The sequence below is a fragment of the Protopterus annectens genome, chromosome 3.part0 (genome assembly GCF_019279795.1).
Source record: "Protopterus annectens isolate FY-2018-M chromosome 3.part0, PAN1.0, whole genome shotgun sequence".
NCBI classification, from domain to species: Eukaryota; Metazoa; Chordata; order Ceratodontiformes; family Protopteridae; genus Protopterus; species Protopterus annectens.
This window is the reverse complement of record NC_056731.1, coordinates 1,527,766,315-1,527,792,519: the sequence shown is the minus strand read 5'-3', so window position 1 is coordinate 1,527,792,519 and position 26,205 is coordinate 1,527,766,315. Positions and strand designations below refer to the sequence as shown.

At 40.9% G+C, this 26,205-nt stretch overlaps 1 protein-coding gene across 1 annotated transcript in view; it reads left to right on the top strand.

Moving 5' to 3' along the window:
- LPIN2 (lipin 2) overlaps positions 1-26,205 on the top strand; it is a 1,688,564-nt gene that overhangs the window by 701,399 nt on the left and 960,960 nt on the right. The window contains exon 9 of the mRNA XM_044065902.1: positions 16,987-17,080. Within this exon, the coding sequence (XP_043921837.1) occupies positions 16,987-17,080 (94 nt within the window). The remainder of the gene's footprint in view (positions 1-16,986; positions 17,081-26,205) is intronic.

Below are 26,205 nucleotides of genomic sequence, written 5' to 3'. Positions count from 1 at the left end.
CCCGGCTGACCGTGCCCACTGGAGTAAGGGGCCTCCGGTAGATGCCATGTTGACGGCGGCAGCCACCAAGAGGGAACTTGCTCAGGAGAGCCCCTCAGTCCATCCCCCGAGCAAGGAGTCTCGGATGATGGACCGCTTGGGGAAGCGAATGTTTAGTTCAGCGACCTTTTCAGTGAGGGCGCTGAACTACTTGGCACATGTGATTAGGATGCAGTGCGATCTGATCAAGGAATACGCTGCATCCCCCCCAGAGTCCATGTCGGAGGAGGACAAATTGTTGCACTCCGCCCGTATGGCCACTCTCAGGTCCATGACTAATACCTCTATGCGGTTACTGTCCCATGCTACGGAGGGAGCCGCTAGAGCCGCAGGGACAGGCCTAGTTACTAGACGTCAGGCCTGGCTCCGTCATTGCGATTTCACGGAGCCCTTCAAGGTGTCATTCGCGAACGCTCCCTTCGATGGTTCTGCCCTTTTTGGCAAAAATGTTCGCGATACTTTGACCCAGAGCGAGAAGGACGGGAAGACGCTGTCTGCCGTCGGAATCCGCTTCTATGTGCCCCAGAGGCCCTATTCTAGGAACCAAAAGGGCCAGAAGAAGATGTGGTTCCGGAAGTCGCAGCAGTCCGAACCCGCTCCGGACAACCAGTCCTTCCATGGCAGAGGAGGACAGGGAGGACGCTGCCCCAGGGGCAGAGGGGCTCCCAGGAACTTCGGGTCCAGAGAACCTTTCTCTGAACGGCCCGCGCAGCAGCCCTGAAGGGTTGCCCGGCTGCTCCACTCTGGAGGCAGTCGGGGGCGTTCGGAGCACCTAGCGGCATGGGAGTCCATAACATCAGACCGCTGGGTCCTCCGCATCATATCCAGAGGATACCGCATTCCAAAATTGAAGTCCCTCCCCGACGTTCCACCCGGTCAGTGGGAGGCCGCTTTAGCAGAAATTGGCCATCTGCTAAAGAAAAGAGCCATCCAGCCCGTCCCCCCAGACCAGATCGGATCAGGGTTCTACTCCAGGTTCTTTTTAGTGCCAAAAAAGACGGGGGATCTATGACCAATATTAGACCTTTCACTCTTGAACCTGGCAGTTCCCAAGGAGAAGTTTCGAATGGTTACCTTAGTCCATTCTCCCCCTTCTGGGAGAAAATCGCTGGATGTGCTCTATAGACCTCAAGGATGCGTACTACCACATCTAATGGACAGATGCTCCAGGAGGTTTCTCCGCTTCCGGCTGGGAGCCAGTCACTACCAATTCAGGGTCCTTCCCTTTGGTCTCACCACAGCCCCCAGGGTGTTCACCAAAGTATTAGCAGTGGTAGCGGCCCACCTGAGGCTTCAGGGGGTACAGGTCTTCCCTTACCTGGACGACTGGCTCCTCACCGCCCCAACAAGGCATCTACTGTTATTGGCGCGAGATTCCTTTCTCCATCTAGCTCCCCGTCTGGGCATCACAATAAATGCAGAAAAGTCCAACCTAGCCCCTACGCAGTTCATAGATTTTATAGATGCCAGGTTAGACACGAGACGGTTGAGAGCCTTCCTCACTGCGGACAGAATTCAGAATCTGCAGCTCCAGGTGCGGGCCATCCTCCACTCCAGCTCAGTTCCGGCGGAGTTGGTCCTGGGGGCTCTAGGGTCCATGGCAGCAGCGATAGCTCTTCTTCCTCTCGCCAGGTTCAATATGCGGGTCCTTCAGTGGACACTCCTAGTTCAGTGGTCTTATTTTGCTCTTCCTATGCATCATTCCATTGCGATCAGCAAGGCTTGCAAGCGGTCCCTCCTGTGGTGGCTCCACTCACAACATCTCCAGGGAGGCCGCCCCTTTTGTGCTTCTCCCCCTCTCGCCACGGTGACCACGGACGCCTCCCGCCTCGGGTGGAGGGGGCATTTTGCAGGCCGGATGGTCCAAGGCATGTGGAACGATTCAGAGACCTTACTGCATATCAATGTTCTAGAGATGAGAGCAGTGCTCCCTTGGGAACTATTGCAATTCAGTCGGACAACATGTCTGTCGTCTGGTATATCAACAAACAGGGGGGAACCAGGTCTTACCCTCTTTGTCGAGAAGCCATGAGAGTGTGGGAATGGGCAATCTCCACCAACCGCTTTCTCATCGCAACGCATATTCCGGGTCGGTCCAACATCCTTGCGGACAAGCTCAGTCGCACCATTCTCTCCCCTTATGATCTTCGCATCGATCTACGCATCTTCGCACGGTGGGGAACTCCTTGTTGCGATCTTTTTGCGTCTCCCTCAAACACCAAGTGCGACAGTTTTTTCGCTCTAATCCCTCCTCCCGGAGATACCCCAAGAGACGCTCTGGTGCATGCTTGGCCCCCGGTCTTCTTTATGCTTACCCCCCTTTGCCTCTGATGCTCCAAGTTCTTCAGAAAGCCTCTCGGTTGGGGTGCAGAATGATTTTCATTGCCCCATTCTGGCCTCGACAGATCTGGTTCCCTTTCCTAAGGTCTCACTCGGTGAATCCTCCTTGGATTCTAGATCCAATTCCGGATCTGATATCTCACCCGTCCCATCTATCAACCCCGAATCTGGACAACCTGAAGCTGACTGCTTGGCTGCTCCAGTTCCACTCCTAATCAGGACTCCCGGTATTTCGTCTCCAGTTAAGGCCATCCTGGTAGCGGCTCATAAACCATCTACCAGGAAAGTTTACCGCAGCAAGTGGAAACGGTTCTCCATTTGGGCGGAGCGGCAAGGTCTAGACCCCTTCACAGTTCCCCTTCCTCTGGTGCTTGACTTCCTAACCACTCTTTTTAATGATGGTGCCAGCAGTTCCACGGTCAAAGTGCAACTTGCGGCAATTTCTCACTGTCATATTGGTCAAGACTCCAGTCCACTGATGTCTGCCAAATTGTGTAAGATTTTTCTAAAAGGTACTTTTCTCCTCAGACCCCCTGTAAAGCAAGTGATTCCTCCTTGGGACCTATCATTGGTTCTTCAGGCCTTGACCGCTCCCCCCTTCGAACCTGCGGCTACGGTAGATCTAAAATTTTTATCTTTCAAGATGGCCTTTTTAGTAGCCATTACCTCGGCCAAAAGAGTTTCAGAACTTCAAGCCTTATCCGTTAAGCCTCCTTACTTGGTCTTTCATCCGGACTGTGTATACCTCAGGACCAACCTGTCCTTTCTTCCCAAGGTAGCTTCTGAAGCAAATATTAATCAATCCATTAACCTCCCTGTTTTCTTTCCTAAATATCAAAACAAAGGTGAATACAAGCTACATTCCTTAGATGTTCACAGGCAACTTAGATTTTATCTGAACAGGACAGCTGGTCATAGGCAATCCGACCAGTTGTTTATTTCCTTTGCTAAATTCAACTTGGGTAAACCAATTTCCAAAGTCTTCTTATCACGCTGGATTTCGCAGTGCATCTTATTGGTTTATCAAGCTTCTGGAAGGCCCGCACCGGAGGGAGTACATGCCCATTCAACCCGGTCAGTTTCCACTTCAGTGGCCTTTAAAGCTAGGATTCCTCTGGATGATATTTGTTCAGCAGCCACTTGGGCTTCATCTCATACCTTTATTTCCCACTACAAGTTGGATATTACATCTAGAGGTAGAGCATCCTTTGGCTCCGCGGTGCTCCGGAATATCCTTCCATGATGGCCGCCCAAGATTCAGGTAGCTGGGGACTCTGTCCCACAGGTTGCAGACAAATGAATCTCCTACTTCAGATTTAGAAGTTATGTACTCACCATAACGTTCCATCTGAGTAGGTGTATTCATTTGTCTGCAACCATCCCGCCCTCCTATCCCCCTGGCCTTGTCAGTTTCCTGCATATTATGTGTTACCCTTTTTAGGGTATTTTTATTGTTGGCAAACTCGATCTGAGGTCATGTAGGGAGAGCAGGGCATTATGGGTGAGGGGAGGAGCTGAGAGCTCGGATCCATAGCTGGAAAACCATGCCGGTTCGGATCCGATATCGGATCCATAGCCCACAGGTTGCAGACAAATGAATACACCTACTCGGATGGAACGTTATGGTGAGTACATAACTTCTAATTTCCGAGATTCCTTTCCAGATAGACCCTTCCAGCACTCCTTAAGGGTTGCCTGACTGCTTACCTCTGGAGGGAGTCTGGGAGCGCTTGCCCCTTGCACCCAGACACCTGGGCTTCTGTAACAAAATATTCTTGGGTACTGAAAATAATATCCAGAGGTTATTTCATAGCATTTTTCCAAATATTCCCAACCAAAAGAAGAAGAAAACTTCCTGATGTTCCACCCAGTCAGAGAGCAGCTGCAGCTCAAAAAATTCAGAAGGTGCTAGACAAACACTCAGGAAGTCCCGCCAGACCAAAGAGGATTCAGAACTTATAAAAGGTTATTTTTAATACCAAAGAAGACTGGGGACCTGAGACCAATTTTGGATTTAAGCAACTTGAACCAATTTGTTAGGAAATCAAAGTTCCAAATGGTAATGGTTCAGTCCATTCTGCCTTTTTTGCACACGGCCAATTGAATGTGCTCAGTCAATCTTCAGGACACTTAGTATAATGTCAAAAATGAACAGATGATCCCAAAGATGCCCGCTCTTTCGGTTGGGAGCCAGCCACTGTCAGTTCAGTGCCCTGCCCTTTGGTCTCACCACAGCCCCCAGGGTGTTTACCAAGTGTATGTCAGTGGTAGCAGCTCACATGAGACTGCTAAGATTCTGAGTGTTTCCATATTTAGATGACTGGCTCCTCACCCTCCCCAACCAGGCATCTCCTAGAACAGTTCAGGGGCTATTTGCTCCAGCTTTGTCAAACACTTGGCATTACAGTTAACATCTCCAAATCCAAACTACAGCCAGTACAGAGCCTAGATATCATTGGTGCCCAGTTAAACATAATAAATCTGGTTGCTTCTCTGCCTGCTCCTGTTGTAGAAAGTCGGGTTCCAGGTTCAGCATATCCTTGTTCATCCTGCTCCCCACAGCCAGACTTATTCTTCAAGCTCTAGGTTCAATGGCAGGGGCTGTAGTATTAATTCCATTAGCATGTTTCTATATGCATGCTCTCCAATGGACTCTAGCTGTTTGATGGTATAGTCTACAACATCCTTTGTCCTTCCAAGTCAAATTTACTGGGCTAGGCAGAAACCATTTTCGTTGGTAAATCCAGTCTGACATTTACCTGGGATGCCCCTTCGTTATGTCTTCTCCAGTGGCCATGGTGATCAGACTTTTCCCAACTCTGGGTAGGATAATTTCTTGGGAAGTACGGTCCAAGGCCCATTGCCCCTCAAGACCAAGTCACACATCGTTGTTCTAGAGATAAGAGCAGTCTTATTAGTGTTGTAGGCATTTAAAGATGTTCTCCCTCTAGGGACTGTTGTGATTCAAAGCAACAACTTGCCTGTATTCTGGTACATCATCCAACAAGGGGAAGCCAATCTTATCCCTTTTGTCAAGAAGCTGTGATTGTGGCAGATGGCAGTCTCTTCCAACTGCTCTTTAGTGGTAATGCATATTCCAGGTAAATTCAGACTACTAGAATCATCAAGTCCATTCTGATGCCTCACTGTTGGTCTCTCAATCAGTCAGTGGCAGAGAAGATTTTCTGTCACTGTGGCCAACTTTGCTGCAATCTCTTTGCACCTCCCCACAACAAATGCACCAGATATTTTGCCTTGATCCCCTCTGGTCTCCTTTATGCATATCCTCCAGTACCCCTGATTCAAATTTTTTCACAGAAAGCCAGTCTGTTAAAGAGCTCTGTTATCCTCCTTGCCCCCTTTTGGCTTCACCAAGTGTGATTCCCCTTCCTTTGGTTTCATCTCGTTATCCTCCATGGATACTGGACTCCAGTCCAGAACTTCTCTCGCATCCCTCTGGGATGAAGCATCCCAATGTTCCAGGCCTCAAACTAGCCACATGGTTTCTCCAATTCCATTAATAGCTAGACAGCCCAGGCTTTCCTCCCCATTTGTCATATTCTTTTATCTTCTCAGAAAGCTTTTACTAGGAAGATTTACAGGAGTAAATGGAAAAGATTCTCAATTTGGACCCTTAAAGAAATTTACCCTTTTACTCCTATTTTTCAGGTACTGGAGTTCTTAGCTTCTCTTTTTCTGCTCCTATTTTTCAGCTAGTGGAGTTCTTATCTTCTCTTTTTCAGGAAGGTGCTAGTTTTTCTACAGTCAAAGTACAATTAGCATATCAAATTTTCATTCAGGAGAAAAATCTTCTTTATCTTCCAAATTGTGTAAGGCTTTCCTAAAGGGCAGCTTTTTACTCAGGCCTCCACTGAAAGACCTGTTACCTCCTTGGGATTTGACAGTCATACTTCAGGGATAGACACAATGACCTTTAAAACCCCTTTTGAACCTTCAGCCAAAACTGATTTAAACTTTGTCTTGGGGAAACAACATTTTTAGTTGCTATTACATCTGCAAGGAGAATTTCCGAACTCCAGGCTCTGTCATACAAATCTCGTTACATTGTTTTTCACAAAGATAGTTATCTTATGAACTAATCCATCCTTCTTACTAAAAGTAGCCTCTGAATTGAACATCAGTGAGACAATTCATTTGCTAGTCTTCTTCCCTAATTTTACAAATAAGGGAGAATACATGGTATATCTTTTAGATGTACATAGACAACTAAGTTTCTATTTATACAGGGAAAAGGATATCGGGAAAACAGACCAGTTTGTCTCCTCCTCATTGCATGACTGGGATCACTAATTTATAAAGTTGCCTTAGCCAAATGGATTACTATAATTGCATGTCTTTTGTATATTCCCAGCAAAGTCTCTCCCTACCAGAATGTCCTAAGGCAGATTCAACTAGATTCATGGCCGCCACTTCTACCTTCTGGTCTAGAACGTCCATTGAGAATACTTGTTGAGCAGCTACCTAGTCTAATGCCTGTACCTTTATTGCTCATCACAGACTAGACTTCTAGAAGTAGAACTGCTTTTGATTTGGCAGTTCTCCGGAATATCCTTCCATAAGGACCACCCAGTATTCACATTCCTGAGAACTAGTTGAGGAAAAATGAAAAGGACAACAGCAGATATTAAAGTTATGTACTCACCATAACTGTGTGTCTGTGTTGTCCATTTTAATTCTTCAACTCCCCTCCCTCCTTCCCCCTTCCTGTCATCTTCTTAAGTGATCTGGATGGACATTTTTGGAACTTCTTGTTCCAGGTTGAGCTGTAGCACTACTGTTATATCCATTTTCCTACAATATTTCAGGATCTGTAAGGCGGTAAACTCAGTCTTGAGAAAGATATTGTAGGCTGACTAGGGCATTATGGTTAGAGGGAGGAATGTGGCTGAGTTGGATCTGAGGTCCTATCCGTTACCCATATGTTGAAGAATGAAAATGGACAACACAGGTACATAGTTATGGTGAGTAAATAACTTTAATTTTTCTACACTTGGGAGGGCAGAATTAAATAACAATGTAACAATAATTATTTAGATGGACTGACAAAGGTTATATTATTGTAGAGTAGGGGGAATCTCATAGAACAAGAAGAGCAATTGCAGAATGCTAAACACAAAGTAAGGGATTACCTTCAATAATATGCATGAGTTTAAAAGGACTGCTGTTAAACAACTGTTTTTGATAACTCTAAAGCAGAAAAGCTTTTATCACAACTCCTCACCCTTTCCTACATTCTTTTGCCTCTCACCAAGCGTACAGAGCCTATAATAAGGAAGATAACCAGAGATCCTGTAGAGGTACTAGAAATATTTGGGCATTTTATGAAAATCAGTATAAAGTTCAGAAATATGGAAATCAAGAAAAGGTATAAATGGAAATGCTTATGGAAGAATTGGATAGGTTAGAGGTAGATGAGGCTCAGTTACTAAAAGTTAAGATAGTAGATGTGATAAAAATGGTGATGTATAACTAATCTATGGAAAGTTCCCAGGAATAGATGGTTTTCCTGTGGAAGTTTGGAAGCTATGAGGGAAGAAACTAATAAAGATCTAGAAGGTTTTGTTTAACAGTATTTTAAGGGGAGGAGAAGCACCAACATCGTGAAAGAAAGCAGTGGTGGCTGTAATACCTAAAGATGATAGTCCCATCAGATCTAGCTTCGTACACGTCCATTTCAATTCTAAGCCATGATTATCAAGTGTTTGTTTGTAATGGCTAAAAGAATGGCAAAGGTTATGCTGAAATTGATAGATATGGATTTAGGTGATTTTGTGGCGGGAAGGCAAACGTTTTACATCATTAATAGATTGATGATGATCCAGAAGGAAGCAGAATGTAGGAAAATACCAGTAATGTTGGGTCTCGATACAGAGAAAGCATTCAACAGATTAGGCTGGGACGTTGAGTAGAGCAATGAAAGCATTTGCATTCTCTGATAAAGTTATAAGGTTGACTGGGAGAATAGATGAGGGATCAGAGGTGAACATTAACGTTGGTAAGTTTGTCTCTCAGTTCTGTTTCAGCAAAGGAACCAGGCAGGGGTGTCCTCTTTCCCTTTATTTGCATTATATTTAGAACCATTGACAAAGAAAATAAGGGGCTCAGAAATTCATGGATGTAAGTGGTATGGTACTCAAGAAAAGCTAGTTTTATTTGCAGTTGATGATATTTTATACCCGATGAAACCAGAAAAGGAAATTTCAGCATTGTGGAACATTTTGAGACAGTTTCATTTTTTTTCAGGATACAGAATTAATGAAGATAAAACAAATGCACTAGCTGTAAACTAAGTACCAACACACAAGTTGGTTCAGCAATACCCATATTTATGGGAACATGATAAAATGAAGTACTTAGGAGTATGAATCAAAAAGGATTATTTTATGACTGCTAATGATATGTGAGAAGAGACTAAAATAAATCATATAAAAACTGAGAAATTGGAAGCTCTGATTTATGGATATAGACAGAAAGATACAAGCAGTCAAAATGTTTTTAGTCCCTTTATTTTTATACACAGGTCAGGCATATTTTTATCAACTGGAAGAATAATTAATAGAGTTGAAATATTTTATCTGGGTGGGAAGATGGTAAGACTGAAATGGCATATGCTGATCCTTCCAGTAGAACAAGATGGCTTGGGATTACCCGATTTGAAGGGGTATTTCAGATCTACACAGTTAAGGCTCCTATGTATAGCACAAGCAGACATTTGTAATTCAAAGTGGAAAGGTGAAATGGGGGGAAGCTCAAGAACCAAGTAAAGACTGGGATTGGATTCACATCCTTAATGAGAATGACAATAACCACACAGAATACTGTATTCATAAAGTAGCAAAAAGTATTCAAAGAACTAAGCCAACCCAGGAATGGAGAAGGGAGATTCTGCTAAGGATGACTGCAATTAAGGATGCATACAGCAGGCAAGAGTGGACTGGAATTTACTGGAGAAAACTGGCAAATGACCCAATGTATTGGGAGCAGATAATTACAGAGGGAGAGGTAATAGAATGGGAAGAGCCCAAGAATTTATTTGGACGGCAGGCTAGAGATTGCCTTACCTATACAGGATTGATGTCAAAGTATAGGCGAAGAGAAAGAAAAAGGGGGATCCTAAGTAAAAGACCAACACTGGTAGAGGTTTTAGTAGAATCTAGAACAGAACCTGCTGTTAAAAATGGGTTATTAGTAGAACATATAAAATATTACATGTTAACTATAAGAATCAATCATAGGAGGTTATAAAGGATTGGGAAGATAGATTAGATAAGCAATTTACAAATTAATGATATTGGTATGTATGCGCGTTGGCATGTGTGTGTATGTGTGTGTGTGTGTGTGTATATATATATATATATATGTATATATGTGTGTGTGTGTGTGTATATATGTGTGTGTAGATAGAAATGTATGACTCACAAATGTGCAATAAAGTCTAGAAGATTTAGGATCTTTGAGTGTTTACTTAGGTATTTTTATAACACAAGTAGACTCCAGATAATTGTTGTTGTGGGTAGATATCAAATGTTGGAGGTGTGATGGGGAAGAGAGGTAATTGGGAACATTTTTTGGAGTGTAATGAGTTGGTAGACTTTAAAAATTCCCTGCGGACTAATGCAGCAGAAGTACTGGATGAGAAAATTGGTATAACTAAGGAAATTATTTTTTGAGCTATGATACAGAATCAGAATTGCCTAGACATAGTAGGGCTTTGCTGAGTTGAATTATGGTGGCTGCCAAAAAATTACTGGAAAATAGAAATCTATGTCTAAACCAACTGCACTAAAAGTAGTGAGTATAGTAACAGATAAAATTGGAAATAGTATATTTAGAAAAGGGTAGGAGTAAATTACATGGAAAATATGGGAACTGTGGGAACAATGCATGCAGAATAATTTTTTTGGAGGATGAATGCAGTTTAAAAAAAGGCAGGATTTGAATGAACTATGTAATGTTTGACTGACGACTGTATAGATTATAGGTGATGTATAGTACTGTATAGATTATAGGTGATGTATAGTGTTTGTAACTAAACATGTCAGTATGGTTTTTCATTTATATAAATTTGATTGCCTCCTATGTCATAAGTGGTAATTTAATAAAGATGTTTCTTGTTTAAAGAAAAAAAATAGCAACGTTTCTGTGTCCAAGTAACTAGCAAATGCATCTTTTGTATGAGTAGCAATATAGGTTGCTGCTATGGATAAGCTGAGGCAGCTGTTTTTTTCCATTGTATATAGTTTTTCTTTTATTCTCTTTCCTAAGGGATTTGTGTAAGGGTGTAGTGAATTGAATGATATAAGCCCAAACAGATGTGGTGAAACTGCAATTAAGCAAAAGTCATATTTAACAAGTGTTAAGAGAATGCATAAGCTGTTAGTACGAACAGTATATGTACCAGAAGCAGAATGGTTGCTTTGTCAATTTTAACATAGAATGTAAATGGCGTTATAGACGCAGAAAAAGCAGACAGCAGCGAACTGTGTTAAGAACTGTAGTACGCAGCAACTTTTGTTGCGGGTGACAAATATGGATAGAAATGAAAATAAGTGTTTGATAAAAAGTGGATTTCAGTGAAGATTTCCTGTAGAATATCAGAGCCAAATGAAAAGGGGTGTTAATATGTTGATAGGCGGTTCACCAGCTGTGGTACAAAAGGGAAAAAAATACAATAATGAATAATTTGTGGCAGTGAAGGGATACTGGGAGGGAGACGTAACTTGGTGTGTGTGTGTATTTGCCCTAAACCTGCAGTTTTTGGATCTTAAAAGGGTTATAGGAGAAATAAGCATTTACCAGCAAAATGTTTTATTTCTAGGTAGTGACTGGAGCTTTGTTTGTAATGTTGAAGATGTCAGGAAGCGTAGAATGGAAATACAACTAGAGAAGGTGGATTTTTAATGAAGTATATAATTATGTATTATCAAGGGTGCCATTTCAGGAACAGCTGTTCATGGGAATTTATATAATATGCACTAAGATACAATAACTGGGTTAGGCTGTACAGAAACAATGTTGAAGTGTTGAGGCCATTCAAAAACAGTATCCAACCTTGCACCTATAAGAGCTGAGATAAAGATACAAGAAAGTAAAGTAAAAGAGAAGTATTGGCATTTTCCCAATCTGTTTAAAAAAAAAAGGAATTTATAAGGAAATGGTAATAAATAAATCTCCTGCAGATAGAAATCATTTCAGAGGAATGGGCTGGGCCTTGTCATAAAATGAAGAATTTTAAAAGTATTATAAAATTAACATAGAAAGAGGTGGGAGAAAAGTGACAAAAGACTATTTAGAAGGTTTGGCTAAAATTAAAATGTTGCAGAGTAGGGGGTGGCTTACAGATCAACAAGAGGATTAATTCATAGGTTCATAGGTGTGTACTAGGCTAATGGCCCTGGATCCTTTGTAAGCCTAGCCCATAGGATTACCCTGGCATTGTGCCACCCGCCCGAACTTTGTTCCCAATGCCTCTGTCAAGTAAAGCCACTGGAGTGATCCCTAGGATGAATTTTCTATTTCCCATCCAGTCATCAAGATCTCTGTTGAAGAGGGCCAGTGAGGTGCTCTGCTTGACATGTATGGGAAGTCTGTTCCATAGGATGGGCAGTCTCTGGGTTATGAACCTGTCCCTCCAGCACGTTCTGTTGATTGTGGTAATGAGGTTGAGGTCTGTGGAGTGTGTGGTGTGGAGGGATTGGGATTTCTTTAGATGTAGCATTTCTAACAGAGCTGGGTCAGACATGGCTTTGTAAGTCAAGCAGAGATCATTTCGAAGTAGGTGATATGAGATGGAGAATAGTTGGAGTTTTTTGAGTCTGTTCATATAGGACAAATGTTTAAGGCCTAGGATCCTCTCTGTGAGGTATTTTGTGGTCTCTCCAGTTGTTGCAGGTGTTTAGTGAGGTACATGCCAAATGGGGCATTGTACTCAGATTGCCTAATGAGGGAAGAGTAGAGGGAGACAATGACCTCTTTCTTCCTAGATACAAAACCCTTAATGAGATGTGCCACATAGAAGGACTTTCTGACCATAGTGGCAATGTGGTGGTAAAAAGAGAGGTTGCTGTCAGCCTGTGTTCCCAGATCTGTTATAACGCCTTCTGTGTTCAGTGGACTACCATCGATGTGGTAATTCATGGGAACTAGGTTTTTCCCAAAGAGGATAACACATTTTTTGGCATTGAGCTTAAGGCCATAGTTCTGACACCAGTTGTTCGTCTCAGTAAGGCCTTTCTGTAGGATGTCGACATCACTTGGGGAGTTAGTAATAGCTCCCAACTTGCAATCGTCTGCGAACGTGATCAGCCAGAGTCCCTTCATGTTGGCCTGGACTTCAGAGAAGTAAATATCAAACAGGAGAGAACCCAGGACTGAACTCTGTGCGACTCCACTCATGACTGGTTGGCAGTCTGATTTTGAGTCAGTGACTTTCACACTGTGGCTTCTAACTGTGTGCCAGTTTGCAACCCACCTAGTGATCTAGGGGTTGATGCCTAGCTTAGTGAGTTGTTCTAGGATTCCTGAGTGGGGAATGGTATCAAAGGCTTTGGCCAGATCAAGGTAGGCTGTATGATCCACCTTGCCTTCATCCACAGCTCTGATGACAGACTCAGAAGTTGAGCAGGCATGATCTACCATTCACAAAACCAAACTGTGTGGAATCCAGAGTTTGGAGATTCCCTATATCCTTGTTTATTAGGTCCATCATGATGTGTTCCATAGCTTTGCATATCAGACTCATCAGGTCAGGCTAATGGAGAGATACTTCCCAGGGTGTGTAGTCGCTTCTGCTTTGTGGAGAGGGATGGCTCTAGCAATGTGCCATTTGGTAGGGACAAAGCCTGAAGTGAGGCTGTGATTGAACAGGTCACTCAGGTGAGGTGCCAGTTGACTCTGTAGTTCATGTAGAACACAGCCAGGGATATTGTCAGGTCCCATAGAAGCTGTATTCTTGGCCTTGGACAGTGCTGTTTTAACCTGTGCAACAGTAATACTGGGTGCCTGGCAGTCTACTGGTATTGTGACTGGTTCTTTGTGGGGGGTAAAGTTGGCACTGAATCTCTCGGCCAGTATATTGGCAATATCTGTTGGCTCGGTATAGGAGGTACCATTGTGCAGTAGCTCAGAGCAAGTCTGGGTATTGCCGTGGAGATTCTTTACATAACTGTAGAAGGCCTTGTGGTTGTCTTTACTACCTGCTGCAATTCTGTTTTCATAGCTAGCTTTAGAGGGTTTGATGAGGGATCTCAACTTTTTGTTGAGACTGATAAGGGAGTTTTTCCAGTCTTGGGACTTCACCTTATTCCACATCAGTTTCCTCCTCCTGTTGTAGAGTTTGTTTATGGCAGGGGACCACCAGATTGGCTTTCTTTTTTTGGAGGAGAGTGTCTTGGTTCTATTAGGTATGGCAAGATCCATGCATCTGTGTACGTGTTCATACAGTGCATTGGTGTATGATTCGGTGGTCATGCAACTATTCTCCATTTGCATGGGTGCAGTGAAGTTAGCCACCTCTGTTTTTAGGAGCCCAAATTTAGCTTTGGAGAATTTTTTCATGGTGGCTACCTCTGCGGGGGAGGGGGGTTGGATTTCCAAGGTGATTAGTTTGTAGTCTGCTCTTACCAGGGAGGAGTTGACTATTGCTTTAGAGCAATGGTCAACCATGTTAGTAATGTCCAAGTCAAGGATGTTCCCACGGTCTAGTGGGGGTAGGAAAGAGCTGGTCCAGGGCACTTGAATTAATGAATTCTAGGAAATGTTGGATAAGTGTATTGGTACACGAGTAGTTTTCCCAGACCGCTAAGAGCAAAATTTGGACAATGTTTGAGTTTAGGAAAACTGCAGTTAAAACCTTTGGTTTTTTTTTGTTTTTTTTTTTATAATTCCAGAGCATATAAATGTTTAGCAGATAGATATTTTAACACATTTATAAAAATCTGTTTATTGCAGAGGTGTGTGGAAATCAGAGAGAGAGAGAATTGAAAGCATTTTTAGATTCGTTAGATATTCTAAAGCTTTATAAAGTGGAAACTCTGCCGTTAACAATCACAATAAAGGACAAATAGCAAAAATATGTTGCATAACCAAGAAACAGGGAAATCTCAAGGAATTGAAGGAATTCCTATAAAAATTTGGAAGTTAGGAGGAAGGAAGTTGAAGATTTGAAAGCCCTGTATAATATTTTGAAAGGCGGGTGCCTGCAATTTGTAAGACAACACTGATGGTCAAGGCTTCTGCAGATCCTGCTTCATATAGACAAGTTTTGATTTCTATATCTTGATTACAAAATGTTTATCTATATTAGTTTAGAGAGATTCAAAAATTTTACCAAAGCTGATAGATATGATTCAGTGTGGTTTTGTGGAATGAGTACAAACATTTGATAATTATAATACAGTGATTATTCTGAGGGAATTAGAATATAAAAATTTCCATTGTTGAGTTTGGACGCAATTAAAGTGTTAATATATGCTGGATTAGAGGTGAAAAATAAAGGAGGCCTTGATTGTCAGCTTGAGTTTGAAAAGAGAAACCAACAGGAATCTCTCTCTTCCCATGTCCTGTTTGCTAAATATTTGGAACCTTTAGCTAAAACAGATAAGGGACTTAATTCAGGATGAAGTTTGTGTGGTAGTTTAAGAATGCTAGCTTTGTCTGCAAAAGTTCATCATGCACTTGGAAATCCTGAATCTGAAATTAGGGTGTTGTGGATTCACTTGTTTTCTTTGTGTAAAATGAAGGCTGTAGCAGTAAATTGTATACCTATGCATGGATTCATTCAACAATAGACTTATTTATGGGGACATGAAAATATGAAGTATTTAGGCCTGTGGATTACAAGGGACTATGCATTAGCAGCTAAGCATATGTGTGAAGAGACCAAGCAAAAAATTATATTTAAAAAAAATAAAATCAATAAGAGGAAGAGAGATGTTGAGACTTCAGTCTACAAGCCACCTTCTTAACACTAAGTGGAGCAAGGTAGAAGTTCAAGGAATGGGGAGAGAGGGAATGTTTTTGGAGATGATAGAAACAGCTATACAGATGTGTGTGTGTGTATGTATACATATATATATATATATATATATATATATATATATATATATATATAGAGAGAGAGAGAGAGAGAGAGATTAGATATAGAGATATATAGATTATAGAGATATAGATATGTATGTGATGCATGTAAAGTGACTTGTAACATTAACATTATAAAGGCTAAACGAGTAAGAGTAGATAAAAGATGTTTTTCCAACAGGAGTACATACAGCTAGGCAAACTGAAAACTGGCAAGAGATGACAGGATGTAGTTGGAGGAAACAAAAACAGCATTGTTACTGGGAACAAATAAACTGGAAGCGATAGAATGGGAAGAAGCTAAGCAGGTAATTTGACCAGCAGGTTAGAAAATGCCTTCCATATCTAAACATGTTCTGTAAAGAAAAGAAAAAAACTTATCACACACAAATAAATGTAATTTTCAAAAAAACAAAAATGCGCTTTGAACTTCCGGATTCCTGATCAAATCAACCAAAGCCAAATGTGAGGTAAAAATGGCTACCCAGGTGAAACACAACTAAAATGTCTCCTTTCTTCCAAGAAGACAAAGGACCTCAGACCTATGTCATAAACACCCTTCCACTGTTCAGTTTGTCTAGACTGCTCCTTCATCCATTAGCTGTTTTTGGAATTCCCTGTAATTCTAATAAGCATGTGTTTTATATATCTTTTAAATTTAACAGTGTAGATGCCAAATCTGTATTAGTAAGAAATGTGCTTGCTCAGTTGTTAGCAAGCAGCTGGGCCATTATGCTTCTGTGTTGCTTGACATCACAAATATGTTGATATCTCAGAATTTGTCCTTAATAGTAGGAGAAAAAAACAAACTGAAGTGGAAGGAAAGATATCTCAGTTGTAAACCCAGTGAGTAGGATCCCCATGTAGATCAGCTAAGTTAGAAATAATTTGTCAGAGATGCAAAGGCGCAGTTATGTAGTAGAATATTTTGTGTGTGCCCGCGTTACTGGCTCAAGCACTGATAAATCATTTGTAAGGTATCTCAAGAATATGCATCTGTTTGTACTGAATTTTATGGAGATTTTTGAAGACTGCTTAGTACAGTCAATGACAGCGATGCACATGTCTTGTACTGAGACACTAAAACATTGCCGCAGCATCAAGCAGGACCTGCCCCTCCTAAAAATTTTGCAGACCCTTTGGTACCTTCAGGCTGGTCATTAACAGGGGACACTGTGCACAATCTTGCAATTTGTTTATGGAGTAAATATGCAATCGGTAATTTTTCTTGAATCCATTTAAAAGTAGTTTGGTAAATTCTGATTGGAATAAAGTGTGAAATGTCTGCCTCCCTCACTGACACTACACTTTAGTCTTATGACTCCTACTTCCAGTTTGGGAATGTTGCTTTTATTTGTTCCAAAGTAGCAGAGTGCCATTTTATCAGTCTGAGGTTCTTTGTTAGATGTTGTGATCTTGACCCTAGGTTGTCAAAAGATAGTAATATGTACAAAAGTAGTCCCTCGTAAGTCTGTTGGTAAACTTTATAGTTATATTTTTGTATTGCAGACAAGTTCATGAAACACGTTGTAACATACAGTGACTTTGCTGCTAATCCAGGAATTATAGACAACCCTAACCTGGTTGTGAAGATCGACAACAGGTGAGTGTTAAAAATGATACTCTAGTAAAGTTATATTTTGCATTATGCATCTATCTGTATATATCCACACCCAAACCCACCCATATATGCATACTTTTATGTCTTCTATCAGCCATGACCCAGTTCCTTCTTTTGTAAAGTTCCTTTAGTTTATAAGGTGCTTTTGGAGGTCAGTCATGCCAGTCTTTAGAAAAAGTTTGTGCACTGATGGATGTTTCTGTAATTTTTTGCACCCTATTCTAGCTAGTATTTTGCATTCAGAGAGCCTCTAAAGGATGTTATAGACAAGATCTTGATAGTGCTGATGGTAACATTAGCAGATTCATCTTTAATATTGTTCATATTGAGTGCCAGCATGTCCTGATAACCTGCTGCATAAAGTAATGCCCATAATTAACAGTGGCGGACTTTCAGTGAATGAGTAGTATGGGTTTGTCTGTTCTCCACAATCTGAATTTATAGTCTTTTTTATGGAGGTTCTTACTATAGTATGTGGATGAATGAGCAGCCATGGTAACACATGTTGCAATGTTAAAAAAAAAAAGTTTCTGTTCACTTCCACATTCCACCTTTTTTTTTTCTTTTTGCCACTCGTACCGTTTGGAACTCAGCCCTTGCTTTCACCAGTAAAGGACTTGAGCATTTGTATACCTTTTTTTTTTTTCATCACTGAAAGTTTCTGAATTCTGACTAATCACAGAATAGAGGCTTGTTACAGAACTGAGGAAAGGAGCCTTCTAGACCCCCCAGAAAAGGTGGGTTGGTTTTTGGGCACCTCATGCTTCGCTGGGAGGATTGCTTAGCTTCAAGTCCCCTAGAGGTTGTCTGCTCCTTTCTGACCACCCTTATCTCTCAAAGATAGGGATTGTCCAGTACCAGCAGTAAGTTAAAGCCATTCTGGGCTTTCTTGGAAATAGACATGAGAGAGGTATGCCTTTGGGCCCCACACCCTGTGTGGGCACTTTCCAAGTTGTTAGTGCTACCCCTCCCCTGCCGTTTTGGCCATTGAAGTATCTAATGATGGATTCAGCTGTCCTCTTGGCAATGAGTGCTTCTTCTAGGGCTTTCCTTGCAACCCTGTTAGAAGTCGCAGGTTAAGCCCACACCAGGGGCCACAGCCATGGTATAAAGCACTGGACATCTAGAGTTGTAGGAGTGAACTTTCACCTTTTTGGATATTGCTGTAATGCTTTCCTCAGGGTTTTCCTTAATGTTTTGTCTTCAGCACACTCATGGGTCCCACTTTTTTCAAACCCCCAACAGTGCATCTTTCATGCATTAGCACTCCTTTGATCTCAGGCATGATGCTAGCCCCCGAGCATTTGGAGATTTCCAGATGCATTCATCTGCTGGCTTTTGTGTGGAGTTCAGTAAGGAAGCATTCATATTGGAAAGTAACCAAGCCTCTTGCTTTTAGACTTCCAAGATGACTTCACACTGATTGATAGGCTGATTTCAACTCAGTGCAAAAAGAGAAACCAAGACAAAAAGGTCAATGAAACTGTCAGTTTGGGTAAAATTCAATCACTGGCAATTTTCACACTGCATGGATGCCAACAAATTAGAAATTCGGAAGACCCAAAAGAAAATAAACCAGAATAAGAGAAAAAAAAGAAAATTCAAGCAAAAAGCAGTTTAAGTTTCAGCTTTGGTACAAGAAATGGCTTCCAGTAATTTAGAGGGGAAAAAAATGAAATGTACTCAAAAGTGACTAAAATATTTATTTTATTTTATTTTACATAGGAAATTCCGACTGGACCAGGTCCATTTTCAGCGGAGGCCCGGGGAGAAAAGCTCCAACATCGTTATACAAATACATCCAGCATAATACACAAAACAGGTTACATCATGTATGTTGAGCATAGTAATATAACAAGAAATTAATAAAAACACTCCAGGTAAAAGAAGACATAGAACATGGGTAAAAAGACAATGTCAGTTATACAGTGGTAAGAAAATAAAATATATCAAGTAAGATTAACAACAAAAAGCTGACAAAAATAGAAGATGATTTAATTAGCCATTCAGATGCACTGATAAAAACTGCAAAAATCAGACATTGCAATGAGGAAAAGAATGCCCGAGTATGATGCTTCTCCAGAACAGCTGAGTCAAAAAATTGTAGGGTTTGAAGACAGAATGTGTGCTGAGAACCTGAGATCTTCTGCTATACCAGAGAAAGTAGAGTGAATAGGCTGTAGGAATTTAAGTTCAGTAAGTAATTGGAGTGGATTTAATTGAAAAGGCATATCGTGTATGTTCCAAACCTGGCCATGAGAAAAGCAGCCAAAACCTGTGTTGGCAAAGATGTAGTGTTACCAACAGAAAGAGTTGCTGACAAAACTGAGACAGAAAGGAAAAGTATTAAACAGTGGCGAGAGCAGTGTTTTGGTGCAAAATTATTCACTGTACACCAGGCAGAGGGGAAGCAAGTTTATCCCAGTAATCAGGGAATGTTGAGAGGCAGGTGCAAGATTCAAACTGCTGTGTCCAGCTGTCTTCAGAGTATTTTTTACTGATGGATCAAAGACATTCTTGATGCAGAACATGTTGAAGAGGAAATAAAAAGGTTTATCCACTAAAGAGTAAGCCAGTAAGCAGAAAGGGACTTGCTTTTCATTTTGCTGATGATAAAGTCCATCAAGAGACTTTGCCCTTGTTACAATGGAAAATGTTTGAGACACAGAAAAAAGCACAGGAACCGACTTAGATTCAGGAGTACCTGGCATTTGAAACGGAGACTGGTTCTGGGAGATGGAGATGTTCTACAACAAGACCAGCAAGCACTGAATTTAGTGGAAAAAAAACCCACAAGACTATAAATTATCAGTCGTGACGGGATATAGGAATAAACATGTGAAATGTGGTTTAGAAAAAGTTGTCGATAAAGACTTGAATTTTGTTGACTTGATAAAACGTCTGTGTGAACTGTAAAAGTATATAGCCAATGTTGTCATTAATGTTTAGGATGACATTGAAGAAAATGAAGGAACTAGAACAGTTTGTTTTTATTTGTATAAAAATTCAAGATGGAAATTGCATGTTCTATTGTGGAACTGTTTTGCATACTGTTAGGGGTATTTTAAATTGGAGTTGAGGTAGTCTTTATCAGTGACTCTATATATTAATGGTAAAGCAAGTAATTTTTTGGTTGTAAGATGTATAGGCTTTGTACTGTAACAAGATGAAACACTGGTCATTAGAAAGTTAAAATTAATATATTTTGATCTTGGACTGCCGGAGAGGTGTGGTGTAAAAATGTATTGATATATTTTGAATTAGGATAGTTTCATTTGTTTTTATAAGGGTCTCTAGATTAATGTCCTTGGCTTAAGTTGTAGAGAAATGTTTTAAGTAAATGGGCTTGAAAATAAAACAAAATAATGTAAGACTTGGGATGCAAGTTTCTTGCATCTGCAAAGTTATTTGCTGGTTTCTTTTATTCCATTAACAAATGTTCTCAGTGGAGACAAGCCTGTAGGCACAGGCAACTAACAAGGTGATGTCTGTATATTGTGCCTAGAGTGAAATTTAGAAGGATTCTTTCATGCATATACAAAGTTATCTGTTTTTTTTTTTCAACTACCAATCATTAGTGGACCGGAGTTCCGCTGTGGCGACCCCTAACCGGGAAAAGCCGAAAGAAGAAGACTATCACAAAAATAGAGGGCAATAGGGGAAAGGAAGGGAAGAAATCATATGCCATCATGGAAGAACTGAAAATGGAAAAATATAAAGCAATTAAGGCAACACGTGTCACTGCTGGAAGAGGGAACAGATCAACAAAAATACTTAGAAATGTAGATAGGATAAAAGCAATATGCAGTATTAGAACTGACCAGAATCTGTCATACAGTATTGCAAATAAACTACAGGCAGAAAAACTTAGAAGCTATGCAGATAAATATAAAGGAAAAGTGCAAAATAAGCAATTCATTGATGGCTCAAAAACATTTTATAGAGAATTGGGGAAACAAAGTGAACGGAATAGAAATGTCACCAAAAGAAAAAGACACATTTTGGAGGAATGTCTATGTAGACCCTGTGGAACATAACAAAGATGCTGAATGGATAAAAGTAGTCAAAACTGTAAGAAGTTCAGGTATACAGAATATGAAATGATGCGAAGTAACGGCCAGATAAATTAAAACAAAATTAAGAAAAGCTTCTGTAACGGGAAAACCCCAGACCCAGATACAGTACCCAACTTCTGGCTAAAACTATTAACATCTTTAAATGAAAATTTAACCGCAAGTACGAACTACCTTTATGTGCACCCCAAACAGACACCAAGCTGGTTAACAGCATGAAAAACTATATTCCTCCTTAATAGTGAACCTGCAAGCCATCCTAAAAACTGTAGACCAATAACTTGCCTTCCAACAAGATATAAACTATATACTGGATCTGATGCTGACAAGAGTTTATAATCATTTCGAAGGAAACTCAATCATGGAAATAGAACAAGAGGGTAAAAGAAGAAAGTCATATGGAACAAAGGATCATTTGTTAGTCATAATGGAGAATTGTAAAAAGGGGAAGAGTCTAAGTATGGCATGGAGAGATTGCAAAAAGGAATTTGACAGCATTCCATATTCATGGATAAAGGAGTGATTACAGATGTACAAGATACACCGGACATTGATCAATTACATTACAGTGACCATGAAACAGTAGCAAACCACTCTGCAGCTAAGCTATGAAAAAGAATGCATTATTATCCCAGGGATAGCAGTTCAAACAGGGATATTCCAGAGTGACACTGTCGCTGCTGCTCTTTTGTCTTGCCCTTATCTTATTAAGCTGTCTACTTAACAGATCAAGTCATGGTTACTATTTTGCTCCCAGACAACAGCAAAGTGTAAAGACTTCTCATCTTCTTTGTGTGGATGATTTGAAACTTTATAGTTCATCAGAGGTGGAGCTGAAAGCACAACTCTTAAGTGATCAATACTTTCTCAGATGATGATAGAATGCCATTTGGTCTTGATAAATCTGCAATAGCAACATTTAAACCAGGAAGGTAAATCTGCAATAGCAACATTTAAACCAGGAAGGCTGCAGCACCAGGAAAATATCCTATCTGGAACAGGAATGTGTTAGCAAAAGGGAGTGTATAAATATTTGGAAAATGATGAAGGATCAGCAATAAGACATGAACAAATGCGAACAAAACTCAGTAAGGAATATTTTAGAAGACTACAATTAATACTTCTAAGAAAACAGCTCTGACATCTAGAAGCAAAGTCCAAACTATAAACCAATTTGTTCTTCCTGCTCTAGCTTAGTTTCGGGGTGACTGAATGACCCCAAAAGGTATTCAGTTGGACTGGAAGACAAGAATAATGCTTATTTCTTATCAAATGATATGTAAAAGTCAGTGTATAACAAGATTATATATGGGCTTCCTTGAAATTGATTACATGTATAGATCTGTAGCCATAGGAGTAGATACATATCTGCTGACCTCGCCAGATTGAAACAGTGAAAGTTTTGAAACGTGAAGAGAACGCATCTAAGATGACTTCCCTGCTTAGTTTAGCAGAATTATATCTGTGTCAAGTGTGAATGGAAGCCAGCCAGAAGTAGGCAAAAATCAGACATCAAGTAAATGTGCCAAAAAAAAAAAAGAAAATACAAGGATCAGATGAGAAAGCAAGAAATGTGGAAAAAGCATAAATATGGTTGTTGTACAGAAAACTCCAGGAACAACCTCTTGTTGATCAGGATCAGATGCAGGAATGGTTAAGGGGAGATGAATTTAAAGTAAAAGAGAAAAGGTTAATATTAGCTGCCCAAGATAATGGACTCTACACATTGGTTTGCAAAGTCCATTGAACATGTAGGAGAAACAGACAAATGCAGGTTCTGTAAAATAGAACTGAAAACAGTTGCTCATCTTGTTGCTGGTTGTGATACACTAATGGCAGATGGCCTGTATACTGAAAGACATAAGTATGTGGCAAGACTGCTGCATTGGGGATTGTATAAGCATTACTGTATTGAAATGGCAGAGAAACATTTGAAACATGACCACAAAGCATTAGAGAATGATGTTTATATCACATGGAATCACCCATTACCAACAGTTCAAGCAATAGATGTGAGAAACCAGATTTAGTACCCCGTGAAAAGAAAACAAAAGTAGCATTGATCATTAAAATTGCTGCACCCAGTGATTACAGTCTCTTACACACACAGAGACATTCATAAAATACCAGGATTTGCAGGCATAAATGAGGACCATGTGAAAGAAGGACACCATGACAGATCCGATAGTAGTAGGAACATTACAGTCTTTTTTAGATATGCTACCGATACATGCAATTCCATATGAATTGCAGGAGGAGTCAGTTCTGGGCAAATTTCAACATGAAAGATTAAAACAACACCAATTTTACAAACTTTAACCATACTTTGACTTGGGAATAGGGTCCATTCCCATCCTGGGATAAGAAACCTAAAACGTTTTGAGAAATTAAACTGAGAAAATCTTGAAGATTGTCAGGTACATTGGGGAAAAAAAGTACTTTTGGAAGACAGCCCCAACATATGCATTCTTTAGATCTGAATATCTTTTTACAAGCTTTTCTGAAAAAAGATAATATGTCGTACCCACATTAGTGTTCTCCATGATCCAAAGGCATTGCCTGAGAATATATATATATATATATATATATATATATATGTGTGTGTGTGTGTGTGTAGATATCTTTTGCATTGGACTAGTGTCTCATCACAGTCTGGTTCTCTCTGCCTTGTGCATGCTGTTTACCAGGTTAGACTTCAGCTTCTTCAAGACTCTGAAAAGGATAATGTAGTAATCATCTGAGATTGGATGAATAATATTAAAGTTTTTTTTTTTTTTTTTTTTTTACCTAAAAGTGTATTAATGATAAACTGAAATGTGTTGTCATTTACAATTATCTCCTGTAAGTGGTTTATTTCTGTGTAAAATATTTTGTGGTAATGTAAATGGAGCAAAATTTGTAATTCATTTTAATGTTTCAGGTGCACTAGGGAATGTTTACAGATGTTCTTCGTGTTTCACTGTTGCAGTCCTAACTTGTGTGATTTCCTGCTGTGAAAGCCCTTAGCTGACCGGACTACCAGGGAAAATTCTTTTCTCCTCTTAAGGCTGGCAGACACCCAAACTGACCCCAGCATGCTTGGGAATATAGAGAGCCAGCCTATGTCATGAAATTGGTCTTTTCTTGCTTTCGGAGCTTGAATCAGTTTTTCAGTGCGGTGGTCAGTCTGCACAAGAGAGAAGTCTTCAAAAAGGTAATTACCCTGTTAGGGAACTCCTTTCTTTTGCTTTAAACTCATGTCAGATAAAGTAAATAATTGTATGTACTATGGTAAGCAAATCCCATGCAGGGACTTCCACTCGCTTTGTGTCACCTGTTTAGGCTTGGATAGGCTTGCCACCCCTCCGTTTTTTTTTTCCGGACTATCCGGAAATCAAATTGATTTTCCGGTAGTCCGGAAAGCACTGTACAAACTCCGGTATTCTGTTTCAAAAAGGAAACAGACTATCAGAGTTTGTAAATCGGCTGATTTACTATGCTTTTTTTCAGATAAGCATAGTAAATCAGCCAAAAGCAGGCAGCGGGAACAAAAAAGAGGACATTCCCGCCTAGTGATGCCACCATGATGTCACAAAATGGGCGGTATGTGGGCGGGAGAGGGGGTTGGGTGGGTGGGTCTACTGGTGACGTGAGGGGGCGTGGCTTTACTCCGGTTTTGGCCGTGAAGGAAGGTGGCAACCCTAGGCTTGGATCACAACGTCCCTAGTTTGCAGCATTTGTGTCTGCTTTAACTCTAGGACGATCAGACTTGGGGCCAAGATTTTAGCTTGATTCCTTCGTCTTGAATCTTCTCATCAGCATCTGATGTTGTCTGCCAGTCATTCAGAGGTCAAACAGCCTTAAGCGTAAGAGGGGAAAAAGATAAGAGACCTAAACTTAGGCCCTCGGATAACAACCATTCTCAGTCTGTTTTTCCTCCTAGGCTTATGATTGTTGAAGAAGGCGGGGCACTTTCTTGGCCTCCTTCTGTGTCTGAGGTGGTAGCACAAGCCTGTGTCGAGACCCATTTGGAATCTGATAGTTTGGTCTCTCTACTTCTGCACAGACCCTTGCTTTCAGCTCATTGGTCAGGTCCAGGGCTGCTCTGCAGGCCTCTGCTTCCAAAGAGCACTCTCTTCTCGGTGACGTTCCTTTGTGGCTTTGACCTTCACTGGTTGTTTCTTCCAGAGAGAGATGTCAGGATGTCTGACAACCCTGGGTTGAAGGCCAAAGCGACTCTTAAGATTAGTACTGATCCAGGGCCTTCACCTAGGCCTACAGGTTCCCTTTCTCGGGATGCCAACAGGACTTAAACTAGCTGAAGACCTGATCTCCATAGTTAGGTCCAGACACGCACCCGGGGATGCCTCTTCAGGTAAAAGGAAAAGGGATCCTGCTTCTGAAGCTTTCCCAGAGACTTTTGAATCTGAGGAGGATTCAGACCGAGAGGGGTCTGGTTCTGAAGAATGACCCTCCCTCACTTCTGTTTGAGGATTCAGATTCAGAAGAGAACCTGGCCTCTCTCTCTCTCCCCCAGAGGATATCACCTTTGGAGAGACCCTCCATGCTATGAGGGAATGTTTCCAGTGAGAAGCACAAGAATATCCTCAGTCAAAAAAGAAAATTGAAGAGTTCCTGGATCTGCCAGAGCATAATCCTTTTGCTATTCCATCCATTTTAGAAGTGGTTGAGAATGTCTTCCAGGATTCCTCCTTGAATCCTGACCTTCTTCCTTCAGCCTCTTGTAAACCATATGGGTTTTATAGAGTACAGGATTCCCATAAATACCCGTTTCAAAAATCCATTTGCTGATCCAGAAGTAGTCACCCCAGGACACAGGTTAGAGCCAGTTCTTCTAGTAACCCTTTACCTACAGATAGAGAGCAGCGCCCTTAATAGATTTGGGAAAAGGTATATATATCAGCCACCCTTACTTTGAAGGCTCTCAACTGTCAGTTTCACATGATAAAATATCAGCAAGCCATTCTGGATCAGCTTAAATAAAAGGTCTCTTCACTCAAGGATAAAAACCTTTCTAAAGAACTTTTGGATCTC